Source organism: Petaurus breviceps, unplaced genomic scaffold (genome assembly GCF_028583685.1).
Source record: "Petaurus breviceps papuanus isolate PSGF00001 unplaced genomic scaffold, PetGlider_PUasm1.0 90760, whole genome shotgun sequence".
Taxonomy (NCBI): domain Eukaryota; kingdom Metazoa; phylum Chordata; class Mammalia; order Diprotodontia; family Petauridae; genus Petaurus; species Petaurus breviceps.
In genome coordinates this window covers 11329095-11352237 of record NW_027187338.1, presented here as the reverse complement: position 1 = coordinate 11352237, position 23143 = coordinate 11329095, and the positions used below count along the sequence as shown (strand labels likewise).

The 23143-nt window shown below is 47.4% G+C and overlaps 1 protein-coding gene and 1 long non-coding RNA gene across 2 annotated transcripts in view; one reads left to right on the top strand and one right to left on the bottom strand.

Annotated features, from left to right (window-relative positions):
- Positions 1-23143, top strand: part of HIVEP3 (HIVEP zinc finger 3) — a 159345-nt gene that overhangs the window by 63184 nt on the left and 73018 nt on the right. Inside the window, exons 2-6 of the mRNA XM_069068153.1 lie at positions 1414-1478; positions 4281-4412; positions 5935-6012; positions 7802-13560; positions 22887-23032. Coding sequence (XP_068924254.1) covers positions 8332-13560; positions 22887-23032 — 5375 coding nt within the window. The 5' untranslated portion in view covers positions 1414-1478; positions 4281-4412; positions 5935-6012; positions 7802-8331. The remainder of the gene's footprint in view (positions 1-1413; positions 1479-4280; positions 4413-5934; positions 6013-7801; positions 13561-22886; positions 23033-23143) is intronic.
- Positions 1403-19521, bottom strand: LOC138146340 (uncharacterized). The gene is made up of 3 exons (XR_011164456.1): positions 19266-19521; positions 5122-5206; positions 1403-1538 (listed from the first exon to the last, which is right to left on the bottom strand). It is a non-coding gene; the product is annotated as an uncharacterized lncRNA (long non-coding RNA).

Genomic DNA, 23143 nt, shown 5'->3' with positions numbered 1-23143 from the left:
GAGGCCAGTTGTGCAGGGCTTAGCCCCATTTGAAAGATGAAGAAACCATCAGAGTAAGAAGTCACTTGACCCTGTTCACATAGCAAGTTAGCATGCAGGGAATAGGGCTGGGGCATCCCCAACCTCCAGCCTGGGGCCATATCTAATTCACTGTATTGCTTGAAACATGTTAGCAAATGCAAGAGTATGGATCCAGGAACCTCTGGGGCCATCTGGCCCAACCCTCTCATTTTAGAGGTGATGAAACTGAAGCTGGAGGCAGGGGTGTGGTTTGCTCAAGGTGGTGCCCAGCAGAAAAGCTGAGATTCAAGCCCAGATCCTTGGACTCTAAATCCAGAGCTGTTTTCCCTGAACCACAGATATTTAAGTAACAGGGTAGTTTCCAAGTGCTGAAGAGAGCCTGGTATAATTGGAGTTAGATTTGATTAATAGGGGCAGATTTCCTGTACAGGATATAGGAGGGGGAGGGGAGAGCATCCCTGTGCCACATGAATATAAGACTGGTTTGCATATGCTTGTATAGGTACATGCTGTCTCCTTCATTAGAATGTAAATTTCCTGAAGGCAGGAATGCTTTGGTTTTTATCTGTGCATTCTCAGTGCCAGGCACAGTGAGACCTTCATCAAATCATTTAACTTTTGGCTTCTGGAGGGAGAGAGACAGAGACAAGAGACAGAGACAGAGAGTGTGTTAGATCCAGGGGTGGGGAACCTGTGGCCTCAAGGCCTGAGAGGCCTGAGATAGACAAATAGAGATAGAAAGATAGAGGTAGATGAATATATAGAGATATTGATAATGGATAGTAATATAGAAGGTAGATGTATATTTAGATAGATATAGACAAATGATAAAGGTAGATGGATAGATATGAATATGTAAATATATATACACAGAGAGAGGTGTAGATGCATAGGTATATAGAAATGGACATATATTTCGATAGACTACAGATAAACGATGGCGGTACCTCGATAGATAGATACAGAGATAAATAGAAAAGGAGATAGGGATTTTAGACAGGCAGATGTAGATAGGGTAGATGCCTGATAGAGGTAGATGGATAGATAAGAGACTTAGAGCAGGCAGAGAGATAAGGAGATTGGATATCTATAGATGGATAAAGCACTTTTTAAGTCCTTGCCATGTACATTTATCTGTAAAATGGAGGTAACAATGCTTTGGGGAAAGCACTTGACAATCTTTAAAGCCTTAGAAATGTTTTATTTCCATCACTATCATTGGGAAAGGCAGTGGGGCCAAGGCCTGGGGTAGAAGCTTGATCCAGGAGTTGGGCACCATGCATGGGGGACCTGCTGTGTCTTCAGGGTCCCCGTGAGCAGGACGCTCTGAGGAGATGCCTCTGGTCACCCTTGTTTCAGCTTCTCTAGTAAGTGATGGTATTATTTTCACAGGTGGAGCTAAACTTGCCACTGGCAGAGAATGCCCACGTCCAGGAGCCCAGGAAATACATCTTGCTGTAAGCCATCTCAGTTTTTCTTCACTGCGACCCAACCAAAGGGATACTCTGTCTTCTGGCCTGAACAGCAAAAATAGTGGAGTTGGGATTTCTCCTCTGGGATTCTTTCTGTTCAGCCTAAGACTCACAGCCAACATTGTTCCAAGGTCTTCCTAGCTTCGTTTCCTTCCCCCACCAAAGCAGGGACAGGTAGTTAAGGCCTTTCCCCATTTGTTTCCATGTTCTATGCAAGAACCTTACAGAGATGAGGGCTGCAAAAAAGATGCCTTTTTCAGGGTCTCCCAATAGTGATTTTGATTTCTCCCCATTTCAAGCTAGAGGACACACCTCTTAGTGAGGGGACTGGCTGATGTTCAGCCGATCAACACTGGCTCAATGAGCATTAGTTAGAAGCCTTCTATGGGCCAGGTACTGTGCTCAGCATTAGACAGACCTGTAAGAGGCAGGGAAGGTAATAAGACAGACCTGGAAACAGCCAGAAGAGCATATGGACATGTGAGGATACTCATTAAATCATCAATAAGCTAAGAAGCACTTCTTAAGGACCTCTTATGTGCCACTTTAATGCTAAGCCCTGGACCAGGCGTGGGGAACTTGCAGCCTTGAGGCCACACATGGCCCTATAGGTCCTTAGGTGTGACCTTTCAACTGAGTCCAAGTTTTACAGAACAAATCCCTTTATGAAGAGAATTTGTCTTGTGAAGTTTGGATTCAGTCAAAGGGCCACACCTGAGGACCTAGAGGGTCACATGTGGCCTTGAAGCTGCAGGTTCCCTGCCCCGGGTTAAACCACCCTGTGAAAGGCCAGAAGGCTGGTGTGTGAGAGGACTCATGATTGAGAGGCAAGGTGAATAAAAGGACAGTCAACTGACAATCAAGAACCTCTTATTAAATACCTACTGTGGGTCATGCATTGTGCTAGGCACTAGACATGTCAGTGAGGTGTAGGAAGGACATGTGTGATCAGGCACACCTTTTTAAAAAAATGTATTTATTTATTTATTTGCTTTTGAGGGGGTAGGGCAATTGGAGTTAAGTGACTTACCTAAGGTCCCCCAGCTAGAATGTGTTAAGTGTCTGAGGCCGGATTTGAACTCAGGTCCTCCTGACTCCAGGGCCCATGCTCTAATCACTGCACCACATAGCCACCCCCAGGCACACCTTTGAGGGTCATATTGTGAGAAGACAAAAAGGTCTTCAAATCTCACCCTTCTCCTGTACGCCCAATCATTGCATTCTATCCAATCCAACAAGCATTTATAAATTGTGTTAGTATGCCATGCACTGTGCTAAGCCAGCCAGAACACCAAGGCAAAGTGTCATCTCAGTCACCTGCCCATCACCTCTCTCCATCTTTGATCACAGATCCGTGCTTACTCTCTATTTACATGTGTGGGCATATATTTATTCCTAATGAGTACACATTTATTGTCATTTCAGTCATGTCTGACTCTGTGACCCCATTTTGATTTCTTTTTGGCCAAAATACTGGAGTGCTTTGCCATTTCCTTCTCTAACTCATTTGACAGATAAGGAAACTGAGGCAAATAGGGTGAAGTGACTTGCCCAGGGTCACACAGCTAGTAAGTGTCTGTGGCCTGATTTGAACTCAGGTATTCCTAAGCCCTGGGCCAGTGCTCTATTCATTATGCCACCTAGCTGCCCTAAATTAAAATGGAATTGGGAAATACCAAAATTTGAACTCGTGAAGATGAGTTTTCCTGACTTCAGGTTTAGCACTCTATCTAAATGGGCTGCCCTATGAATACATATATATGCACGTGACTAGGAGACCTTTGCTTACAGTAATTCTTTACCTATGATCTTTTTAAAAAATTGATAACTATTTCAATATAGTTGGATTCCTTTGCCACTCTATGTATTTTGTTTTATGCACTGAAAACCATTTTTCTGAGAAGTGGTTCCTATGTTTCATCAGACTGACTGAGAGGGCCGGGACACAGAGAAGGTTATAGATCCTTGTTCCTGGGGACCATCTCCCTTCGGTGTCTATAGAAATGAGACAGAGCAGCTTCTTTTTGTTGAGGGTCTGAATGAAGCCCCCACATCTGGCCACTATCCTGGGTGGGAATATCTCAGTTTAGGGGAGTGCACATTGGCACCATGAACCAGGTGTGAGAGCCCTCGTTAAATATAAGACAATTCCCTTTGTGAATGTGGTACTCTGACACCATCTGTAAAACTGCTTCCGTGGCCCTGATGGACAATGCCAGTTGCATTTACATGGGCAGTGTTATACAGACACTTCCCACTCCTTAACCACCTATACACACCTGAGAACCTGCAGGATGGAGACAATGAAACCACTTCTGGAGACACAGAACACCCTAGAGAGACTTCCCAAGACAGGATGCCTGCTCCCACACATGGGGATAGACCCGCTCCTATTTCTGGCTCTTTGTCTCATAATCCAATTCGCTTAAAGCCATACTCAGCAGAATAATGGCACCTTGTCCAACCCATCAGCCAGTCTAGAAATTCTTACAAACACAAGTGGACTCTTGGAACCTAGTAGAGCTAAAAAGGACCTTGGAATAGAGAGTGTCCAAGCTAGAAGAGACTAGATATTGACAGGGTGATTTTGGGGGTAACCAGATCAAGCCATTAGCAATGGGGGGACGAGAAAAGGTAGGTACTGTAGGTAATATCCCCATTTTACAGATGAGGGAACTGAGACTCAAAGTTTTATGACTGGATTATGGTCCCATATCTAATGAATGTCAGAGGCGGGATTTTGGTTCTCTCCTCGCTCCATGCCCTTCTTTCTCTCTGCCATATCAGGATTCCTGCTACGTCACGACCCCTCAAGGGGACCAGGACAGAGAGTACTACACCCAAACCCTCCTGAGGAAAGAGGCATGATTCAAGTTGTGTTCCTTTGAGATTACCTTACATTTATACTATACAGTGTAGGTACGTAGTTATTTACGTATTGTCTCTCCAATTAGAGTGCAAGTTCCTTGACAACAGGCACCATCTTTTGGCCTTTTATTTGTATCCCAACAGTCACCATCTTTTAGACCTTTTTTGTATGTCCGGTGCCTAGCACAGTGCTTAGTAAATGTTGCCTCCCACCCCTTCCCCTAGGTACTAGCAATGATAATCATGCACATGTCTAGATCTCAAAGAATAGATGGAGGTCACCCATCACCCTTTCCACTTCTCCCATCTTACCCACACACGGTACGGTTTGCCCTTTGCTTTCTTCACAACCACACTTAGAGGGTGAGAGTGTAAGAAAAGTGTCCATTTTACAGATGAAGAAAGCATGATTCAGCAATCACACTGCGCTAAGAGCCAGGGTTTGAAGGACAATAGCCAAGATCCTGAAGTGGTACCAAGAGAATCAAAATGACATCTTAATTTCCAGTAACTTTTGGTTTCCTGGGTATTTTGTTCTATACATTTAACAGTATTGCTCTGAGAAGGGGTCTGTGGGCTTCCCCAGGATGCCTGAGGGGATCATGGCACACACAAGAAGGGTCGGACCCCTTGTCTTAAGGAGCAGTTAGAAATGAAAATTACCCTCCTGGTCATGTGACCAGTCTGTGTCAGGGTGGGACTTGAAACCAAGTATCCCAGGCTTTGAATTCAGCAGAGATCTCTAACCAGTAAGCCTTACCTTCTGTCCAGCACTATTATTATTAGAACATTTTTTCAGGTGATTTTTCAAGAGCTGCTTCATTGCTGGGGATTAATGATGTTCCCTGGAAGAGAAGAGAAGAGAATTCTCTAAGTAGATGACCGATAGGTGGCTCAGTGTGCTGGACCTGGAATCAGGAAGACAAGTTCAAATCTGGCCTTAGACACTTACTACCTGTGTGACCCTGGGCAAGTCACTTAACCTCTGTTTGCCTTTATGTTCCCTCTATAGAATGGGGATAATAACAGTACCTTCCTCCCAGGATCAAATATGAGGATTGAATGAGATAATATCATCATCATCATTACTTGGTCTTCAGAATTATGACAAAGATACCATGCCAGGGACCAAAAGACGAATGTTATTGAGGACCTGGATTGCAATACTGCCTCTATTTTCTCCTCACCGTGTGACCCTGGGCGAGTCACTTAACCTGTTTGCCTCAGTGCTGCCACTATAAAATGGGGATAATAACAGTAATTCCCTCCCAGGATCAAATGTAATACTGCCTCTACTTCCTCCTAGCTGTGTGACCTTGGACCAGTCCCTTCCCCTCCCTGGGTCTTAGCATCTTGTTCTGTGCAGTGAAGGGGTTGGGCTCAACTGTTTCCTCAAGTGATCATTACAGAAGTCCTAGGCTCCCGTGGATCTGGGTGTTGCTGGTACATGTCACACTCCCCTCTTCCAGTCTGGCTGCCTCACTCTTTCCCCTGGGCCTGCTCCTGTGTAAAGAATCATCCAGCCCTCTCTTGAGCCTGATGGTAACAGCTCCTGTTTTCTTCATCCCCACAGAGCCCTTCAGGCATGTGGCCTCCAACTTCCCTGGGCCCAGAAGAACCAGAGGCAGGGACCAGGTCGTGACTCATGGGCGTAAGTTCCATCCATCAATCAATCAATCAGTAAAAATTTCTCTTGTGCCAATAGTGAGTCAGGTACTGTGCTGGGGGCTGGACAAATAAGTACAAGGAATGAAGCCAACCCTGCTGTCAGGGGGCTTATAGTCAATCAGAGGAGACAACATATACATGTATGAGCAGACACAGTCTACATATGAAGAGAACCAACAAAAAAATAAGCACAAAATGCTTAAATATGTGGCAGTTTGTGGGTGGAAGGAGGGTCCCAGCAGTTGGGGAGGACCAGGAAAGCTTCCCTGTGGAAGGTGCATGGAAGCAGAGTCTTGTAAGGTGGAGGGGAGGAGGGAGTGCCTTCTAAGCATCGAGGACTATCAGGGTAAAGACCTAGGGGGAGGAGATGGGAGGAATGGAGGGAACACCACTGGGCTGGATAATAGAGTGTGAGACAGGGAGTGATGGTCAATGGGGCTGGAAAGGAATGGAGAGCTGACTCCCTTCGTGTCACACTCTCATCAGTGAATCTCTCATTGCATGATGCACTGGGCTGTCAACTGTCTCCCTTCCCCATCCATATGCCAGGCCTTGAGTGGCCTTGAGCCCTGCCTCTGTGCCCAGTGGGGGCAAAACCATACCTGTGAAGCTTTCTCTGCCACAGACTCTGCTGGCTAGAGCAGGACTCTAAACTTTGGGAAAATAGGGTTCCAAATTTGGTCAGCCGGTTCACCCTGAGACTCACCTCAGCCCTGTCCCCACTGAGCTGTGTGATCTTGGTCAAGTACCTTCACAATCTGAGTCTTAGCTTCCCCATTTATTTAATGAGGAGGATGGATTTTACAGTCTTTTGCATGCTTCCCAATCTAGATTCACAGATCCTCAGGCTCCTTGAAGGGTTGAGGAATTTGAGGGTGGGATTAGGGGGATATGTGGGGGCAAAGTCATCATTCTAATAATGGCAACTCTGGTTTCTGTAGTGCTTTAACATTGGCAAAGCACTTTTCCCATGGTATCTCTTGCAATCCTTACAATAACCCTGTGGGGTGGGTGCTATTATTATCATGCCCAGTTTTTCAAGTATGGAAACTGAGGCTAAGAGGTTAAGGGATTTGGCCAGGATCACACGGCCAATAAGTATCTTAAGCAGAAGTGAACCCTGGGTGCTTTCACCTGGACCAGCAGGTGGGAAGGAAGACAGTGTGGTGGCTTTCATCGTCCCCAACTCTCCCAGATTTGGGAGCTTCCAGCCATGTGTGAGTCACTCATGTTAGAGTCAGGGGGGGCTGGGAGGGGAGGAAGGGATTTTGGCAGGAGGAGGCAGACACTTGAGGGTTTTCTATTGTATTTGTGAGGGTTGTGGACAACAGTTTATAAAAACAAAGTCATAACTTTTAGACTCTTTTAAAGATGCTACAATGACTTCTTTTTTCCTTTCCCCACCCCTCTTCTCTCTCTGGTATGTGTTTGTTTGCTTGTCTATGTGTATGTATTGTGTCTCTGTCCTTGAATGTATTTGTGTATATCTGTGACGTGTGTTGTCTTTGTGCTGTGCATGGTATGTGTATGTGTATACCTGTATCATGTGGCATGATGGGTGCGTGTTTTGTGTGATGTGTTATACCTGTTATACATTTCCTCGGCGTGATATATGTGTGATGCATGGTTCTGTGTATGTGGTATGTGTGATATGTGTGGTGGAATGTCTGTGTGGGATCTGGGTGTGATGTATGTCTATGTATGTCTATGTCTATGGAATATACATGTGCACGTGTGTTTGTCTGTGTACATTGTGGATCCTATGATTCCAGAAGAGTGTGACCTTCTTGTCCAAGACCACCAGGTTCCAATACCAACCTAAAGGGAAGGGATCCAAAGGGACCGGCCCTCACCATTCAGTATTATTTTGCTCGTCCTGTGGGAGAGAGCTGCAGTCAATGACATGAGCTGGACTGTCCTGCATTTGCAAAGACTTGCCAACAACCAAGAGACAGACATGTCGTGGGTTGCCTCCTGACTCTGAGGGTGCTGCCGTCAACAGAAACAAGATGGCCAGACTCAAACCGTTAACAAAGCTCACGCTGAAACTCTTTGGACTCACAATTCTAGGCTATTGCCAGGCATTGAAGTAGCCTCACCAGTGGGTACTTTTTTTTTTTGACTCTCATGCATTTTTTAGTCCAATAGAAGCCAGCAGCAGTTCAGTAAAAGATCCTCTGGAACCACCTTGGCTTCCTACTTCTTTTCCAATGCAGGCAGAGCCAGGGCATGTGGGCCATTTGTAAATGAAGCCTGGTCCACCCTTCCCCAAGTAGCATCATCCCCAGCCTCTGATAAGGCCATGGATCCAGAGCAAAGTGGCAAGAGTGCACAGACATCGGAGGGCAGTCCCAGAAAGCGGCTTCCCAAAGGAGAAGCCGTGCAAGCCAGTGGCCCCACCACAGCTCCCGCCTTGGCTCCATCCCTAGCCACAGCTTCGGCCCCACCCCTGGCTCCAGTCCCAGTTCCGGCTCCAGGCCCGGCTCCAGCTCCATTCCAGGGCAGCTCTACTTCCTCCACAGCCACACCCCTCCATGAGCTCCTTTCCCAGCAGCAGCAGCAGCAGCACTTTTCAGGGCCTCCACTGGTTCTGAGGGAGGGGTCTCAGGAGAAAACCGGACACCAGAAGCCCCCGAAGAGATCTACTGTTGAAGGCCCAGCCCACATCCCCCAGCTCCCTCAACACCCTCTGTCACCAGCATTCATGTCGCCGGGCAAGCCCGAGCATCTCCTGGAAGGGCCCACGTGGCAGCTAGTTGAGCCAATAAGGCCAGGCCCCTCTGCGTCTTTTGTATCCCCGGGGCTCCATTCTCAGAGCCAGCTCCTTCCCGCCCACCCGACCATCATCCCTCCTGAGGAACTGCAGTCCATCCCCAAAGTCTACATCCCGCGTGCCTCCCACATCTCTATGAAGCAGGCCGAGGAACCGCCGAAGAAGGAGAAGAAACCTCAGAAGCCCGGCAAGTACATCTGTCAATACTGCAGCCGTCCCTGTGCCAAGCCCAGTGTGCTTCAAAAGCACATTCGCTCTCACACAGGTGAGCGGCCCTACCCCTGCATCCCTTGCGGCTTCTCCTTCAAAACCAAAAGCAATCTGTACAAACATAGGAAGTCCCACGCACATCGGATCAAAGCAGGGCTGGCTTCAGGCATCGGGGCCGAGATGTACCCTCCGGGACTGGAGATGGAAAGGATGGGTGGGGAGGAATTCGAGGAGCCCACCGAAGGAGAGAGCACCGACTCCGAGGAGGAGACGGGGGCCACGTCCAGTCAGCCTGCCGACCTGTCCCCCAGACAAAAGCACACCCTCCTTGGCAGCAGCAGCAGCCTCTACGGTGCGAGCAGCCATGGCCCGGGCCACGAACGCTGTTCTTCGACCCATTCTGGCACCTCCCAGTCGCTGGAGGAGAACCCCCAGTTTGCAGAACCTTTGTCGTCCTCGTCGGAGCATTCTGTGAGCCATAAAGCGGAGGACACACACACCATCAAGCAGAAACTCGCCCTGAGGCTCAGCGAGAGGAAGAAAGTGCTGGATGAGCAGGCCTTCCTGAGCCCTGGGAGCAAGGGGAGCACAGAATCGGGCTACTTCTCCCGTTCAGAAAGCGCAGAGCAGCAGATCAGCCCTCCCAATACCAACGCCAAGTCCTACGCCGAGATCATCTTTGGCAAGTGTGGGCGAATCGGACAGAGGACGGCGATGCTGACGGCCGCTGCCACCCAGCCGCTCCTGCCCCTATCTGCTGAGGACAAACCCAGCCTGGGCCCCATCTCCGTGCCCCGGACGCAGGTCATCGAGCACATCACGAAGCTAATCACAATTAACGAAGCAGTCGTAGACACCAGCGAGATAGACAGCGTGAAGCCCAGGAGGAGTTCTCTGTCCCGGCGGAGCAGCATCGAGTCCCCCAAGTCCGGAATCTTCCGAGACCCATTTCAGCTGGACCCATCCAAAACACTGCTCTCCCACGGCGAGAAAGGCAAGCCGGAACAGTCTCTCCTTTCCCTCCAGCAGCTGCCCCCCAGCTCTGCTGAGCCCGCGCCCCTCCTAAGGAGCCACTCCATGCCTTCTGCCACCTGCACCATCAGCTCCCCGCACACCTTCAGAGGTAGCTACTCCTTCGACGACCACATCAGTGAGTCGGACACACTGAGCCGCAGCCAAGTCTTCACGTCCCACCCCCGCACGTTGAAACGCCAGCCCGCCTTTGAGCTCCCTTTGGGAGGGGAGTATAGCTCAGAGGACATTGGGTTAGGCCCTAAGGACACGGCCTCCAAACCCTCCGAAGAAAAAGAAGCAAAGGAAATAGAACTCACCAAAAAGTCCCGGAAAGGCTCCAAACCAAAAGGCATAACCTTCGAGTGTAACATCTGTGGGGCTCGGTACAAGAAACGGGATAATTATGAGGCCCATAAAAAGTACTATTGCTCAGAACTCCAGCTCTCCAAGCCTGCTCCCACGGGTGCCCATCTGTCTTCAGAAGTGGAGAAGAGCCAAGGGGAGCCCGAGTCTTGGTCTCAGATGATGCACTATAAGTTGGGGACCAGTTTAGAACTTACTCCACTGAGGAAGAGACGGAAAGAAAAGAGCCTTGGGGATGAGGAAGACCCCTCCTCCTTTGAGGCGACCAAAGGTCACTCCTCTGTGGGGCCTGGGAGCCAGTTTGCCAACCCAGCTTCCTCAGAAGCTGCTTTGAACCTCCCCCAGGAGCCCACCAAGCCACCAGCAGAGCCAGCTCCATCGGTGCCATCCCTGGAGGGGACCATGGCCTTCCACCCAAGGACTCCCAAACCAGCGGCAAGCTCTGAGTATGGGAAGGAGAGAAGAAAAATCTCCACAGAAATTTCGGTCATCCAGCACACCAGTTCCTTTGAGAAACCTGACCCGGCGGAGCAGCCGAGCCACCAGGAAGGAGAAGACAAGACTTTGTCCCAGTTCTCGTCCCAGCCAGCTGTCACTCCACATGGCCGCTCTTCTCACTCCCTGCAGCCAAGGTTAGTCCGCCAGCCTAACATCCAGGTTCCTGAAATCTTGGTGACTGAGGAGCCTGACAGGCCAGACACGGAGCCTGAGCCCCCACCAAAAGAACCTGAAAAGACTGAGGAATTTCAGTGGCCTCAGCGGAGTCAGACGCTTGCTCAGCTCCCCGCGGAGAAGCTGCCCCCAAAGAAGAAGAGGCTGCGGCTGGCAGAGATGGCCCAGTCCTCAGGCGAGTCCAGTTTTGAGTCAGTCTCCCTGACCCGAAGCCCTAGCCTGGAAAGCAGTGTGTCACATACTTCAAGCCACTCGGCATCCTTTGAAAGGGAAGACCATGGGAAGACAGAGGCTCCTGGTCCTTCCTTGGAAACTCACTCCAAGTCTTTTGGCAGCCACATGTTGACTGTTCCGAGCTACCCTCACCACTCCAGAGAAATGCGGAGGTCGGCCTCTGAGCAGTCCCCCAACGTGCCGCATCCTTCTCAAATATCTGAGACACGCAGCAAGTCATTCGACTATGGGAGCTTGTCTCTGGCTCTGCCTCCCACACCAGGCATCCCCACCTCCTCGGCGCCCCCAGAAAGAAGGAAATGCTTTCTGGTAAGACAGGCTTCCCTGAGTCGGCATCCAGAGCATGAGACTGAGATACCTCCTAAGGGGAGACCGGAAACAGAGGAACCGCTGCCTTCCTCCAGTAAATCTTCCTCCAAAAGTTCTCTTCATCAGCCTTCCTTCTCCTCCACCTGCTCAGCTTCTACTGCCACCACCTCCTCATCTTCCTCCTCCTCCTCCTCCTCCCATGGTGGGTACCTCAGTGCTAAGAGCCAGCAGAAGGACAGTCCCCAGCTGGTGTCCAGCCCACCTTACACTGAAGCTCTGCAAGTGTTCCATCCGCCTATTCCCCAGCTCTCCCTGCATGAAAAACCATACCTGCCCCCTCCGGTCTCCCTTTTCTCTTTTCAACACTTCCTCCAGCCACCAGGACAGTCTTCAGAGCTGTTCTCCACTCCTGCTATGCCAGAGATCTTCTCTGCCCCATACTCCATGCCCCCAATTCCCCCGTCCTTATTTCAGACTCCACCAATTCCCCTCCAGCAAGCTGTCCTTCATCCAGGCCAGCTGCATATGCCTCACCAGCTCATACCTCATCCAGCTGATCTTCCCTTCCGTCAGCACCCTTCTTTTCTCCCCATGCCCCATCCCAGCTCCTCCACACTCTCTTCAGGCTTCTTTCTGCCTCTGCAGTCTCAGTTTACCCTTCATCTGCCTGGAGAGGTTGGCACCCATCTGCCCCCGGTGAAATCCAGCCTGTCCCCTCTCACAGGGCCCTCTGGCCTCTCCCCCAGCACAGAATATGGCACCGACGTCCGGTTGCACGCAGTGACATGTGTCACCAGCCCTCCAGTATCAACGTCAGCCCCACAGCTGGCCGTTCCTTCCTGCCCAGATCCCTCAGTATCTCTGGTTGTTCCTGTCCGAATCCAGACCAACATGCCCTCCTATGGAAGCGTGATGTATACAACCCTTTCTCAGATCTTGGTCACTCAGTCCCAGTGCAGCCCATCTTCCCTCGTGCTCCCCAAGTTTGATGACTACCAGACCAAAGGGACATTGGCCTGTGGTGTAGAAGCTCCTGGAGTGGGTCTTGAGCTGGCCCAGATCAGCGAGGAGCAAAGAAGGGGGTTCCCAACACCATACCTGAGGGTGCCTCTTCCATTAGCAGAGAGGAAAGGTTCTTCTCTGTCCTCAGAAAGCATGTTGGGCTCGGAGGGAAGCCCGTCTACTGCAGGAGGCAGCAAACGGGTGCTGTCCCCTGCTGGTAGCCTGGAACTCACCACAGAGACCCAGCAGCAGAAGAGGGTGAAGGAGGAGGAAGGCTCCAAAGCCGAAGAGAAGCTTGAGTTGCTTAGACCAGCTAGTGCCATCCTCGCCATTGCCGAAGCCAGCAAGAGGCAAGAGAGGGCCCAGTTCGGAGGCCCCAGCCAGGGCAGAGGGGAGGAAGAGATGCTCCCCAGCTCCTCTTTGGCACAGCCTCTTCCCAAGGAAAGCCCTCCCTCTCAGTACTCTGGGCTGCCACATTCAGGAGCTCCAGGCCTGGAAGCATCAAAACAACTGCCTGGAAAGCCATCCCGGCGGCAGTCACCACTGCAGGGATTGAAGAAGGAAGACTCCAAGGATCTGCCTGACCATCCACCGAAGACTCCTCCCACCTCCTCCTCCACTTCTCCCAGGATAGCAAAATCCCGGGAAGGTACAGACACCAAGAAGGTACTACAGTTCCCAAGCCTCCATACGACCACTAATGTCAGTTGGTGCTATTTAAACTACATTAAGCCAAATCCCGTCCAGCAGGCAGATAGGAGGTCCTCTGTTTATGCTGGTTGGTGTATAAGTCTGTACAACCCCAACCTGCCTGGGGTATCCACTAAAGCAGCTCTGTCCCTCCTGAGGTCCAAGCAGAAGGTCAGCAAAGAGACATACACCATGGCCATGGCTCCACATCCTGAGACAGGAAGGCTTGTCCCGTCCAGCTCCCGAAAGCCCCGAATGACAGAGGTAAGAACCATCATGGTTGTTTCTGTCACCTCTAACTAGCCTGATAATTCTGTTAAGTGATCTCCCGATGGGGGCTCAGGACAGGAAAAGGAATAGCATAGAATATCAGAACTGTAAGTCTCTGTAGAGAGCATCAGGCCCACTCCCTTCATGCTATAGATGGAGATACTGAGGCCCAGAGAAAGGAAAGGATATGCCAAAGGTCATGACATGGTTAATAAGTAGCGAAGCCAGGTTTTCTGACCCCACTCTGGGATTTTTCCCTCTCTCCATAGATGTGACCTAAAGATCAAAGGCTCGTGGACTTATGTGTTAAAAGGGACCTTAAACAGCCCTTAGTACAACATGCCTCCCCCAGCCCAAGGTTCCCTGAAACATCATGCATCCAGTCTCCACTGTAAATTTTCTCTCCTGATAGCTTAGCCTGGTCACCATATAAAAGAAGTTTATGCTGTTTCTCTGGATAGGTATGCATATGCATCCTAGCAAAACTGGCTCTTGGTTTTCTATAAAAGAGAATGCTGTTTCCCCACTAACTTACATTCTACAAGTAGAGATGCGTTGTGGGGGGTGGATGGTAGGGGAGACAGGATATGACTCCCCCAGCAGACTGAGCTGGAAAGTTTGGTTAATGGGATTGCTTTGTAGTGGTTTCAAAATCCTTAGCACTTTCCTGAATCCTAGATCATACCCTTTCTCATCAATGCTTTTGCTGTCTTTTTTTCTCCCCTAATCCTCCCGTTACCAGCCCCACTTTGCCCCACCTATCCCCTAGAATCATTGAAGTATTTTCTGTTCCCAGAAACTCTTAACCTTCATCTTCATCACTTCTGGTATTTGGTTCTCCTCCTAATAGAGCTGGCTTCTGTTTTCTTAGGTGGAGCCACCATCTGACACGTGGTGTAACCAACTCCAAGCTGAGAATTCCTTAACAGTGAGGCTCTAGGTTCTGTAAAATGAACTCATTTCCTACTTCACGAATTCTGTATGCTCAGAGTTCTGTTACTTGAGTTAGCGACTTTGCTCCGGAAAGTGATGAGATTGCTTTAAGGGATGAGGCCATCGGAAGGTCTGCTGAGTCGGCTGAATTAGCTGACTGAGTAAATAGGGAACTACTGTTTGAGGAAAGCAGCCCTGTTTTGGGTGGATGGGGTCCTTCCTCCTCCTCCTCTAAGTTTTCCTTAGAAAAAGAAAGGGGAATTTCAAAAGATTCCCAAGGTTAGAAGACATGCCTCAGCTTTTCCCCAAGGCAGACATAAATTCCTGACCCTGAGTTTAAATTCTGGCTGGTCCACTTAATAGTTATGTGACTTTGGGCAAGTAATTAGCTAAGCCTCAATTTCCTCCTCTGAAATGCCAGGGCTGAATTTTATGCCCTCTTAAGTTTCCTTCTAGCTCAAAATCTTTAATCCTATGATTTCTTCAGTGCAAATCCAGATGATAGATCATAGGAAGGAAGGGAGGGAAGAAGAGAGAGAGAGAGAGAGAGAGAGAGAGAGAGAGAGAGAGAGAGAGAGAGAGGAAACAAATATTTATTAATTTCCTATTACATACCAGGCACCTAATAAGTGCTTTACAAATTGTATCTCATTTGATCCCCACAGTTGCCTTGGGAAGTAGGTACTATTATTTCCCCTATTTTACAGCTGAGGAAACTGAGACCAAGGGAAGTTAAGTGATTTGCCCAAGGTCGTGCAGGTCATAAGCATGAGAGGATTTGAACCCAGCTCCTCTGACTCAAGAGCCAGAGCTCTTTTCACTAGACCATGGACAAAGGTATGCTTAGTGCTCTACTCTCTGCACCCTGTGTTCACTTTCTTTCTTGCTCACTGAGTATATCTTGATCAGGACCTTAGCCCTGACTGGAGAGCCTCCTTTGGGAAATACAGCTGCAGGCCTTGCATGCTGTTTGCTAAATGGTTAGTCTTAGGAATGCCTTTGTCACTTTGCAGGGTTCCCTAACCCCTTTCCAGTAGGGACCATATTGTTCACTTTTCCGGTAAAAGTTACCAAGTGTAATTATTGGGTTTTGCCAACATGGGTTATTCCCCAGTTACTTTTGGACTGACAGAAAACTGAGGGACTGGCAGCTAATTGAAGAAAATTAAACAAGAAAGATCTTATTTAGTCCTATTTGATTTGGCAAATACCCCTTTGTTTTTGAATATGAGCTATACCCAGCAAGGTTTCTTTGGGAACCTTACCTTTCAAAACTACCTAAACCTCACTGGCTTTGTTGATTTACCAGGCTGTCCAGTTCCAGGAATGTCCCTGGTGAGCAGAACTGAACTTAGGGTAGCCAACGTTGGTAGCTGCCTCAAACGCAATACACATAGAGAGTGCAATGAAGGACATTTTCAAAAATCTGACTTTAGATAAATGCATCTGTATTTTTTTTTACTTTAAAAATCTGCTTATTTCAAAAAACCATTATTTCTCCTTCCCATTGCCCCCTTCCCCACCCTGAATATCAAACAATAAAATAAATAAATCAATAAAAACCTTATAATGAGCCCAGCAGAACAAATTCCTACATTGGCCATATCCCAAAATTTGTTCTTCATTCTTCATTTTAAATCTGTCACCTCTCTAGCAGGGAAAGGCTGGCATGTTTCATCTTTAATTCTCAGACCCATGGCTTATCATTGTGTTGCTCAGAGTTTTCACAAGTCTTTCAAAGTAGGGGTTTTTTTTTGGGGTGGGGTGGTAATGTTGCCATAAACTCACTCTGAGTCAGTATGTCCTAGAGGTCTTCCCAGTTTGCTCAGAAACTGTCCATTTCGTCATTTTTTATGCTGCAATAGTAGCTCATTACATTTCTATAACACATTTCCCAATAGGTGGGCACCCTCATAGTTTCCATTTTTTGGCTCCTACGAAAAAGAGCTACTATAAATATTTCTGTACGTATGGGTTTTTTTCTGCTTTCTTTTATCTCTTTGCAGCATAGGCCTCATAGTGGTATCTCTGGGTCGAAGTCACAAAGACTTGTGGGGTCCAGTTCTAAATTACTTTACAAAATGGCTGGACTTGTCACAGTTCCACCAACTGTGTCCCAGTAGCGTGCCTGGCTTCCCACAGCCCTTCCAACATTTACCATTTTCCTTTTTTTTCATCTTTGCCAATCCAATTGGTTTGAGGTGGAACCTGAGTTGCTTTAATTTTCATTTCTCAAATGATGAGAGAACAAATGCACCTATTTTTAATTCCAGAAATTTCTTCTCTCTGTGGTCTGCACATAGAGGTTTATGTTATGGTAAGTAATCTTGCTGTATATCACAGCAAAGACTCAGACTCTCCAGTGTGGAATAACCCAATTCATTTGCCCTGGTCCTACTGGTCGGGAACAAATCTCCCAGCAGCACCTGGTCTGGCTCAGACTATCCATATGGGGGCTATTCAGAGATGAGCCCCTTCTTTTTATGTTTTTCCATGAGCATCTCCTTGCTTTTTGTAAAAGCTTTGGAAGGTGAGGACTCTTTGACACCCATGCAACTGCTTGTGATTGCCATCACAAGGAATTCGCAAGTCAGCATCATGTTATTCCTTTGTCCCAGTGGCCAGACCATTCATTATAATCCATTTTTAATAGGGGATAAGCCCATAGAGTTAGAAAACATGGGAAACCTCTTGGATTATATCGTGAAGAAACTGGATGCATTTGTATCTTAAAAGCTATAGCCAAGGGGACATTTTAAGGTAAAAACATACCAGGAAGGTCAGCCATCTTGTTCCTATTGTCCCTTAGTCTTCTCACATGTATGATCTAGGTAGGCAGAAACTCCCTAATCCTTTTTTATGTGCTCCCTTTTTTCTGTTCCCAATTCCTTGACTCTCTCTTCTGGTGACTGGTTTCAGGGGAGGATTTGTTCCTGATTGTCCCTTTCCTGAGTTCCCCCAGTTTGTCAACACCCCTCCCTACTCCAGTGTGGTAGCCAGAAGTGGATGGATACTCCAGGTGTGGTCCACCCGGAGCACAGGGCAGTGAGACTATTGCTTCTCTCTTTCTGGAGCACATGCTTCTAGGAAGGCAGCCCAGGACTGCATCCTGAGAGACATGGCATTGAGAATCAAGGAGGCAATGGCCCCCTTGTTCTCTGCCCAGGTCAGATCACAGCTAGTCCTAAGGTTTGCTCCATTTCATGTGCTCACAGTCAGGTGAAGGAAGAAGAGGGTGTTTAGCTGGGAGAAAACAGTATGGGGTAGAGAAATGATGGCTATCGCCAAATATTTGAAGGTGAGTAACATGAAAGAGGGATTGGGATTGTTCTTCTCAGACCCCTCCCTCTAGGATAGAATTAGGAACAGTGGGTGTGAGTTAGTTGTAGCTAATTTGGGACTGATACAAGGGAAAACCTCCAAATAAGTAGAGTTGCTTTAATGTAGTATAGTGAACTCCCTGTCACTGGAGGTCTTCAAGTGGAAGGTGAATGACCACTTACTGGGAATGTTCTAGAAAGAATTCCTATCCACTGGTAGGAGGTAGCCATGATGAACTCATTCTGGGATCCTTTTCAACTCAGAATGAGTGTTTCTGTGGCTGAGTTCCTGATGTAAAACCCAGGCATCCTGCCCTGGAATGTTCTTTTTTTCCTTCTTTTTCCTTTTCTCCTTTCCTTCCTCTTCTCCTTTCTTCCTCCTTCCCTTCTTCTCTTCCTCCTTCCCTCCCTCTCCTCCTCCCCTTCCTCTCCTCTTCTTTCTCATCCTCCCTCTCCCTTTCCTCCTCTACCTCACCATCTTCTCCCCCTCCTCTTCTCCTCTCTCCCTCTTCTTCTCCTCCTCTTCCCCTCCCTCTCCTTTTTTTCCTCCTCCTTGTCCTTCCCCTCTTATTCTCCTCTTCTCCTCCCCCTCTTCTTCCTCCCCCCCCTCTTCCTCTTTTTCCTCCTCCTCCTCCTTGATAGAATGTCCCCATCCTGTCCTAGAGCAGCAGCCACACCCAGGCCCCAACCCCATTGCTGATTGGCATGGGAGCTTTCACCTGCTCCCTTTCCGACCTGGACTGTCTTACTTCTCCTTAGTCTAATTCACAGTATGGGGCTCACCATACTGGTGCCAGACTTAGTGCAGACCTCCCCCTGCCCCAATCAGCTTTAGTCCTACTGAAACTCAGAACTCCCAAACTCAAGTGACCCCCCCCAGCCTCAGCCTCCTCTAGTAGCAGAGACTACAGGCATGTGCCATCCCTCCTGGGCCCTTGAGTTTCCAGATAGATCTGTAGGGATATATAGATTCCTTATTCTGTAATGGAGTGGAGTAGAAGTAGACCTCATTTAAGTTATCCAACTGCAGAGCAATAGGGACCAGACCTGGAACAATGGAAGCTACACCCTGCCCCCTCCCCTCTGGCCCTTCTTGCTGCACTCTTCAGCCTCTGATCCTGACTCTACAGAGTCCTTGAGAATCTGTGTGAGTGAGACTGAGTAGAGGAAGATGCCAGATCTCAGGGACCAATGATTTCTTCTTCAACCAAAGCAGTGCCTCTCACATGACTTTAGGAATAGACACAGGCATCATCCATCAAGTCAGAGACTCTTGGCTGTGGGAAGGGACTTGATCCATCCCTGATCTGAGCAGTGATAGTCCCCTTCTACACCACTCCTAACAAGGGGTTGTCCTCCATCTTCTACCTCCAGAGACCTCACTGCCTCCTGATGTAGCCCACAGTACTGCTGGATAGATCTATCGTTAGGAAGGTGGGGTCTTACCTCTTATGATAAACTGAAATCTGCTTCTGTAACTTCCATTCATTGCTCCCAAGTTCATCTCTCTTGGTATCAAACAGAACAAGTCCAATCTTTTACCTAACCGATGGTGTTTATGTCACTCTCTCAGTCTTCTCTTCTCTGGGATAACCACACCCAGTTGCTTTGCAACTGAGTTTCATCATGGCATGGGATCTCTAGTCTCCTCACCATCCTGGCTGCCTACCCCTGGACATCCTCCAGCTTGTCCAATAATGTATTATCCAGAGCTGAACAGGGCGCTTGAGCTATGGCTTGACCAGGTCAGAAGAAATAGGCCAAGCACTTCTCCCATTCTAGATGCAAGACCATCTAAGGGCCACCTAAGGCCATGCTGATTTTCTCAGTCCCCACTGGGGACTTTAGTGAACATTCACCCAGACCTACTGATCTCTTATCACTGTGTTCTCCCTAGTCCCACTTGGGCATCTTCACCATTTTAGTTTTCTGTAGTTGATTTTTTGAACTCATGTTCCCTATTTGATGACTTTTTCTCAGGTTTTGCCCATCACTCTATCCTGTCAGGCTCTTTTTTTAGGTCCCAGTTCTGTTATTCACCTTTCTAGTTACTTCTAGCTTCATGCTATCTCCAGATCTGATAAGCATTCCATCGATATGCTTTCATTTAAGTCATTGACAAAGACATTAAACTAAACAAGGCTAGGAATAGGACCCTAGAGCACTGCTCTGTTTTGCCCCTTCAAAGCTAGCAGAGATCCATTAACTTCCACTCCATGGTTCCAGTTACATAGCTAGTTATAAATCCATCGTATGTCATTCTCATCTATCCCACATCTCTCCATCCTCTGCACAGAAGTATAATGAGAATTAAAATGATGATGATGATAAGTGACATGCCTTGCTAAAATCCAGGTATAGCATTTTCCTGATTTGCCATTCTTGAAACTCAGTTAAAAAGAGAAATAAGGGGAATCTGGCATGCCTACCTCGTGACGAACCTGTAGTGACCCTCTTCTTCTCTTCCCCTCCCTCTCCTCTTTTTCCTCCTCCCTTTCTCCTTCCTCCTGCTTGCCCTTCCCCTCCTCTTCTCCTCTCCTCCTCCTCCCCCTCTTCTTTTCCTCTTTCTCCTTCTCCTCTTCCTTGACAGAATGTCCCCATCCTGTCCTAGAGCAGGAGCCACGCCCAGGCCTCAACCCCATTGCTGATTGGCATGGGAGTTTCCACCTACTCCCTTTCTGACCTGGATTGTCTTACTTCTCATTTCTAAGTATTCTTAAACCAAACATCCAATCCAACCAATATTGTCAAATTCTTGTTGTGTACAAAGTGCAGTGTTATGTTCCCAGGCTACAAAGACAAAAATTTTTAAAAGTAATGCCTGCCCTCAAGGGGCTTACATTCTTCTAGAATGTAAACCAGCTCTTTTAACATACTCATAAATAGTCATCAACAGTTTACTACACTAATAATTCATCAGTGTACCAGGAGAGGAAGTGGATCATGTGAGGACCACATGGCATGACTGTACTGGCTACAGGGGCTAATCCTTAGCTGAGTATAACTGTGTTCTTCAGCCTTAGCTTTCCAAGAGTCTACCCAATGGAGCTCTCCTAATAAATGATATGTGATATTCTCATGGTACACCTCACTGTTACCTTGACCTTAGCCCTATGAAAGCTCATGTTAGCCAGCTCAACTAGAGAAAGGACCAAATGGAAACCAAGAATCAGTCTAGCTGACTTCACTTTTCAGTTACTGACTTTGTAGATGTTGAATCATACCCACCTAGATCATAAGCTGGTTGGCATCACATTTGCATATCCTTCAAGATGCTAGGGCAGGGATTCTTAGCTTGGGATCCATGAACTTTTTTAAAGAATATTTTTATGACTGTATTTCAATATAATTGATTTCCTTTGTAATACTATGGATTTCATTTTATATATTAAAAAACTCAATTCTGTAAAGGGCCCCTAGCCTTTACCAAACTGCCATTAAGGATCCATGACACAAAAAAGTTAAGAACCCCTACTCTAGGGATATAATAGAAAGAATATGGGCTCTGGATCTGTCTGCAATTAAGCACCAAATCTGCCACTTCCCATCCACCTGACTGAGAGTGAGTAATTTTACCTCTCTCAGCATTACTTTCCTCATCTGTCAAATGAAGATAGTGGTACTTTTATTACCTGCCTTGTAAAGTTGTCATCTGAAAAGTTCTTTATAACCCTGACTGTTACTAATACTAATAATAAATATGATAATATTTGGTAATTAAAATTGATGATGATAATAATTGTATTAAGTCCTCTTATACTTTGGTTCTTGAAGGCTAGGCCAGTGAAACATAACCTTTGACAGGTCCTTCTGAGCTAGAACAGCTTCCAGCATGGCGGCCAACAGATTATGCTTAAATCTGAAGAAATTCATCACTAACCCAGTCCCACCCAACAATCATCATCCTGCACACATGACTATATACAAGACTATGTACATCCCAGGAATGGGAATACAAAGACAAGTGAAAAATAGCCCCTGCCCTCATGGAGTTTACATTCTACTGGAGGATTAGTTGTCACATGATCAATTTTCTTTGGCACCATCTACCCATGAAGACCATATGGAAGTCTGCATCAGTGCAGGGAAAGCCCACACTGATGAAACCATAGACCTGGAATCACTTAGAAAGTAAGCTCCTTGAGGGTAGGACCTGTTTCACTTTCATATCCCTGGCCCTTAGAACAGTGATCAGCACATAACAAGTGAGCACTTAATAAATGCTTTTGCATTCATTCATCGGATCATGACATCCATATTCTTCTTATTACCTGTGGTTTTGTTGGTGTGGGCACTCCTTCCACTTTCTTCAGATTTGAGATAGTCTTTGAGTGATGCTGTAGCTGAAAATTCTCCACTCTTTACCCCACCTGGTGATGAACACTGCTACTCTTTTTTTTTTTTTTTTGCTTTTTGGAGAGCAATTGGGGTTAAGTAACTTGCCCAAGGTTACACAGCTAGTATTTTTGTGTGGCTGTTAAGTGTCTGAGGCCGGAACTGAACTCAGGTCCTTCTGACTCTGGGGCCAACACTCTACTCACTGCACCACCTAGCCACCCCAACACTGCTACTCTTAGCCAAGCTGGAACTCAAAACACCCAGCATTTTTCTTCTTGGCTTATGTGGTAGCTATATGACCCTGAGAAAGTCAACCTACCCTCACTCAATCTCTGTTTACTCATCTGTAAAATGGGGATAATAATAGCACCTACCTCCTTGTGGGGATCAAGTGAGACTGTATATAAATATATGATTTTTTAAACATTTAAGTGCTATGATAGTTGTGATGATGATGATGATGATGATGATGATGATGATGGAGGATCCTCAGTATGTTTTCTAACTCAACCAACAGAAGTTAATGTGTTCAAGTGTGCCAAGAGCTAATCTGGGGCTGATATAATTCTCATTATGCTACTTGCCTTTCTTGAGATGCTAAATGTAACTGATGTACATGGAGTCTTTGGCTTCCTTTGCATTCTATGGTTTCCTCATCTCTGATTGAATAAACAAATGGTGTCTGTACCTGGAAGTGTAACCCTTTTTGTTATTTCTCTGGTGGAACAGGCTCATCTCCCTTCGATGGTCTCCAGCGAGGGTCGGAAAGACCTAGCTCGAGCCAAGAAGGAAGAAGATAAGAGAGGGAAGGCTGAGGAGGATGCCCCTGCCTCCAAAAGAGGGGAGCCAGCGAGGATCAAAATCTTCGAAGGAGGGTAAGAATCTAATTTTGTACTCAGGCTCTTTCTGTTGAAGGAAGATGGTGCTCTGTCTTTGTTGTTGATGTAGGGTGGGGAGCAGGAGCTCAGGCCTGAGTCTGGTTAAGA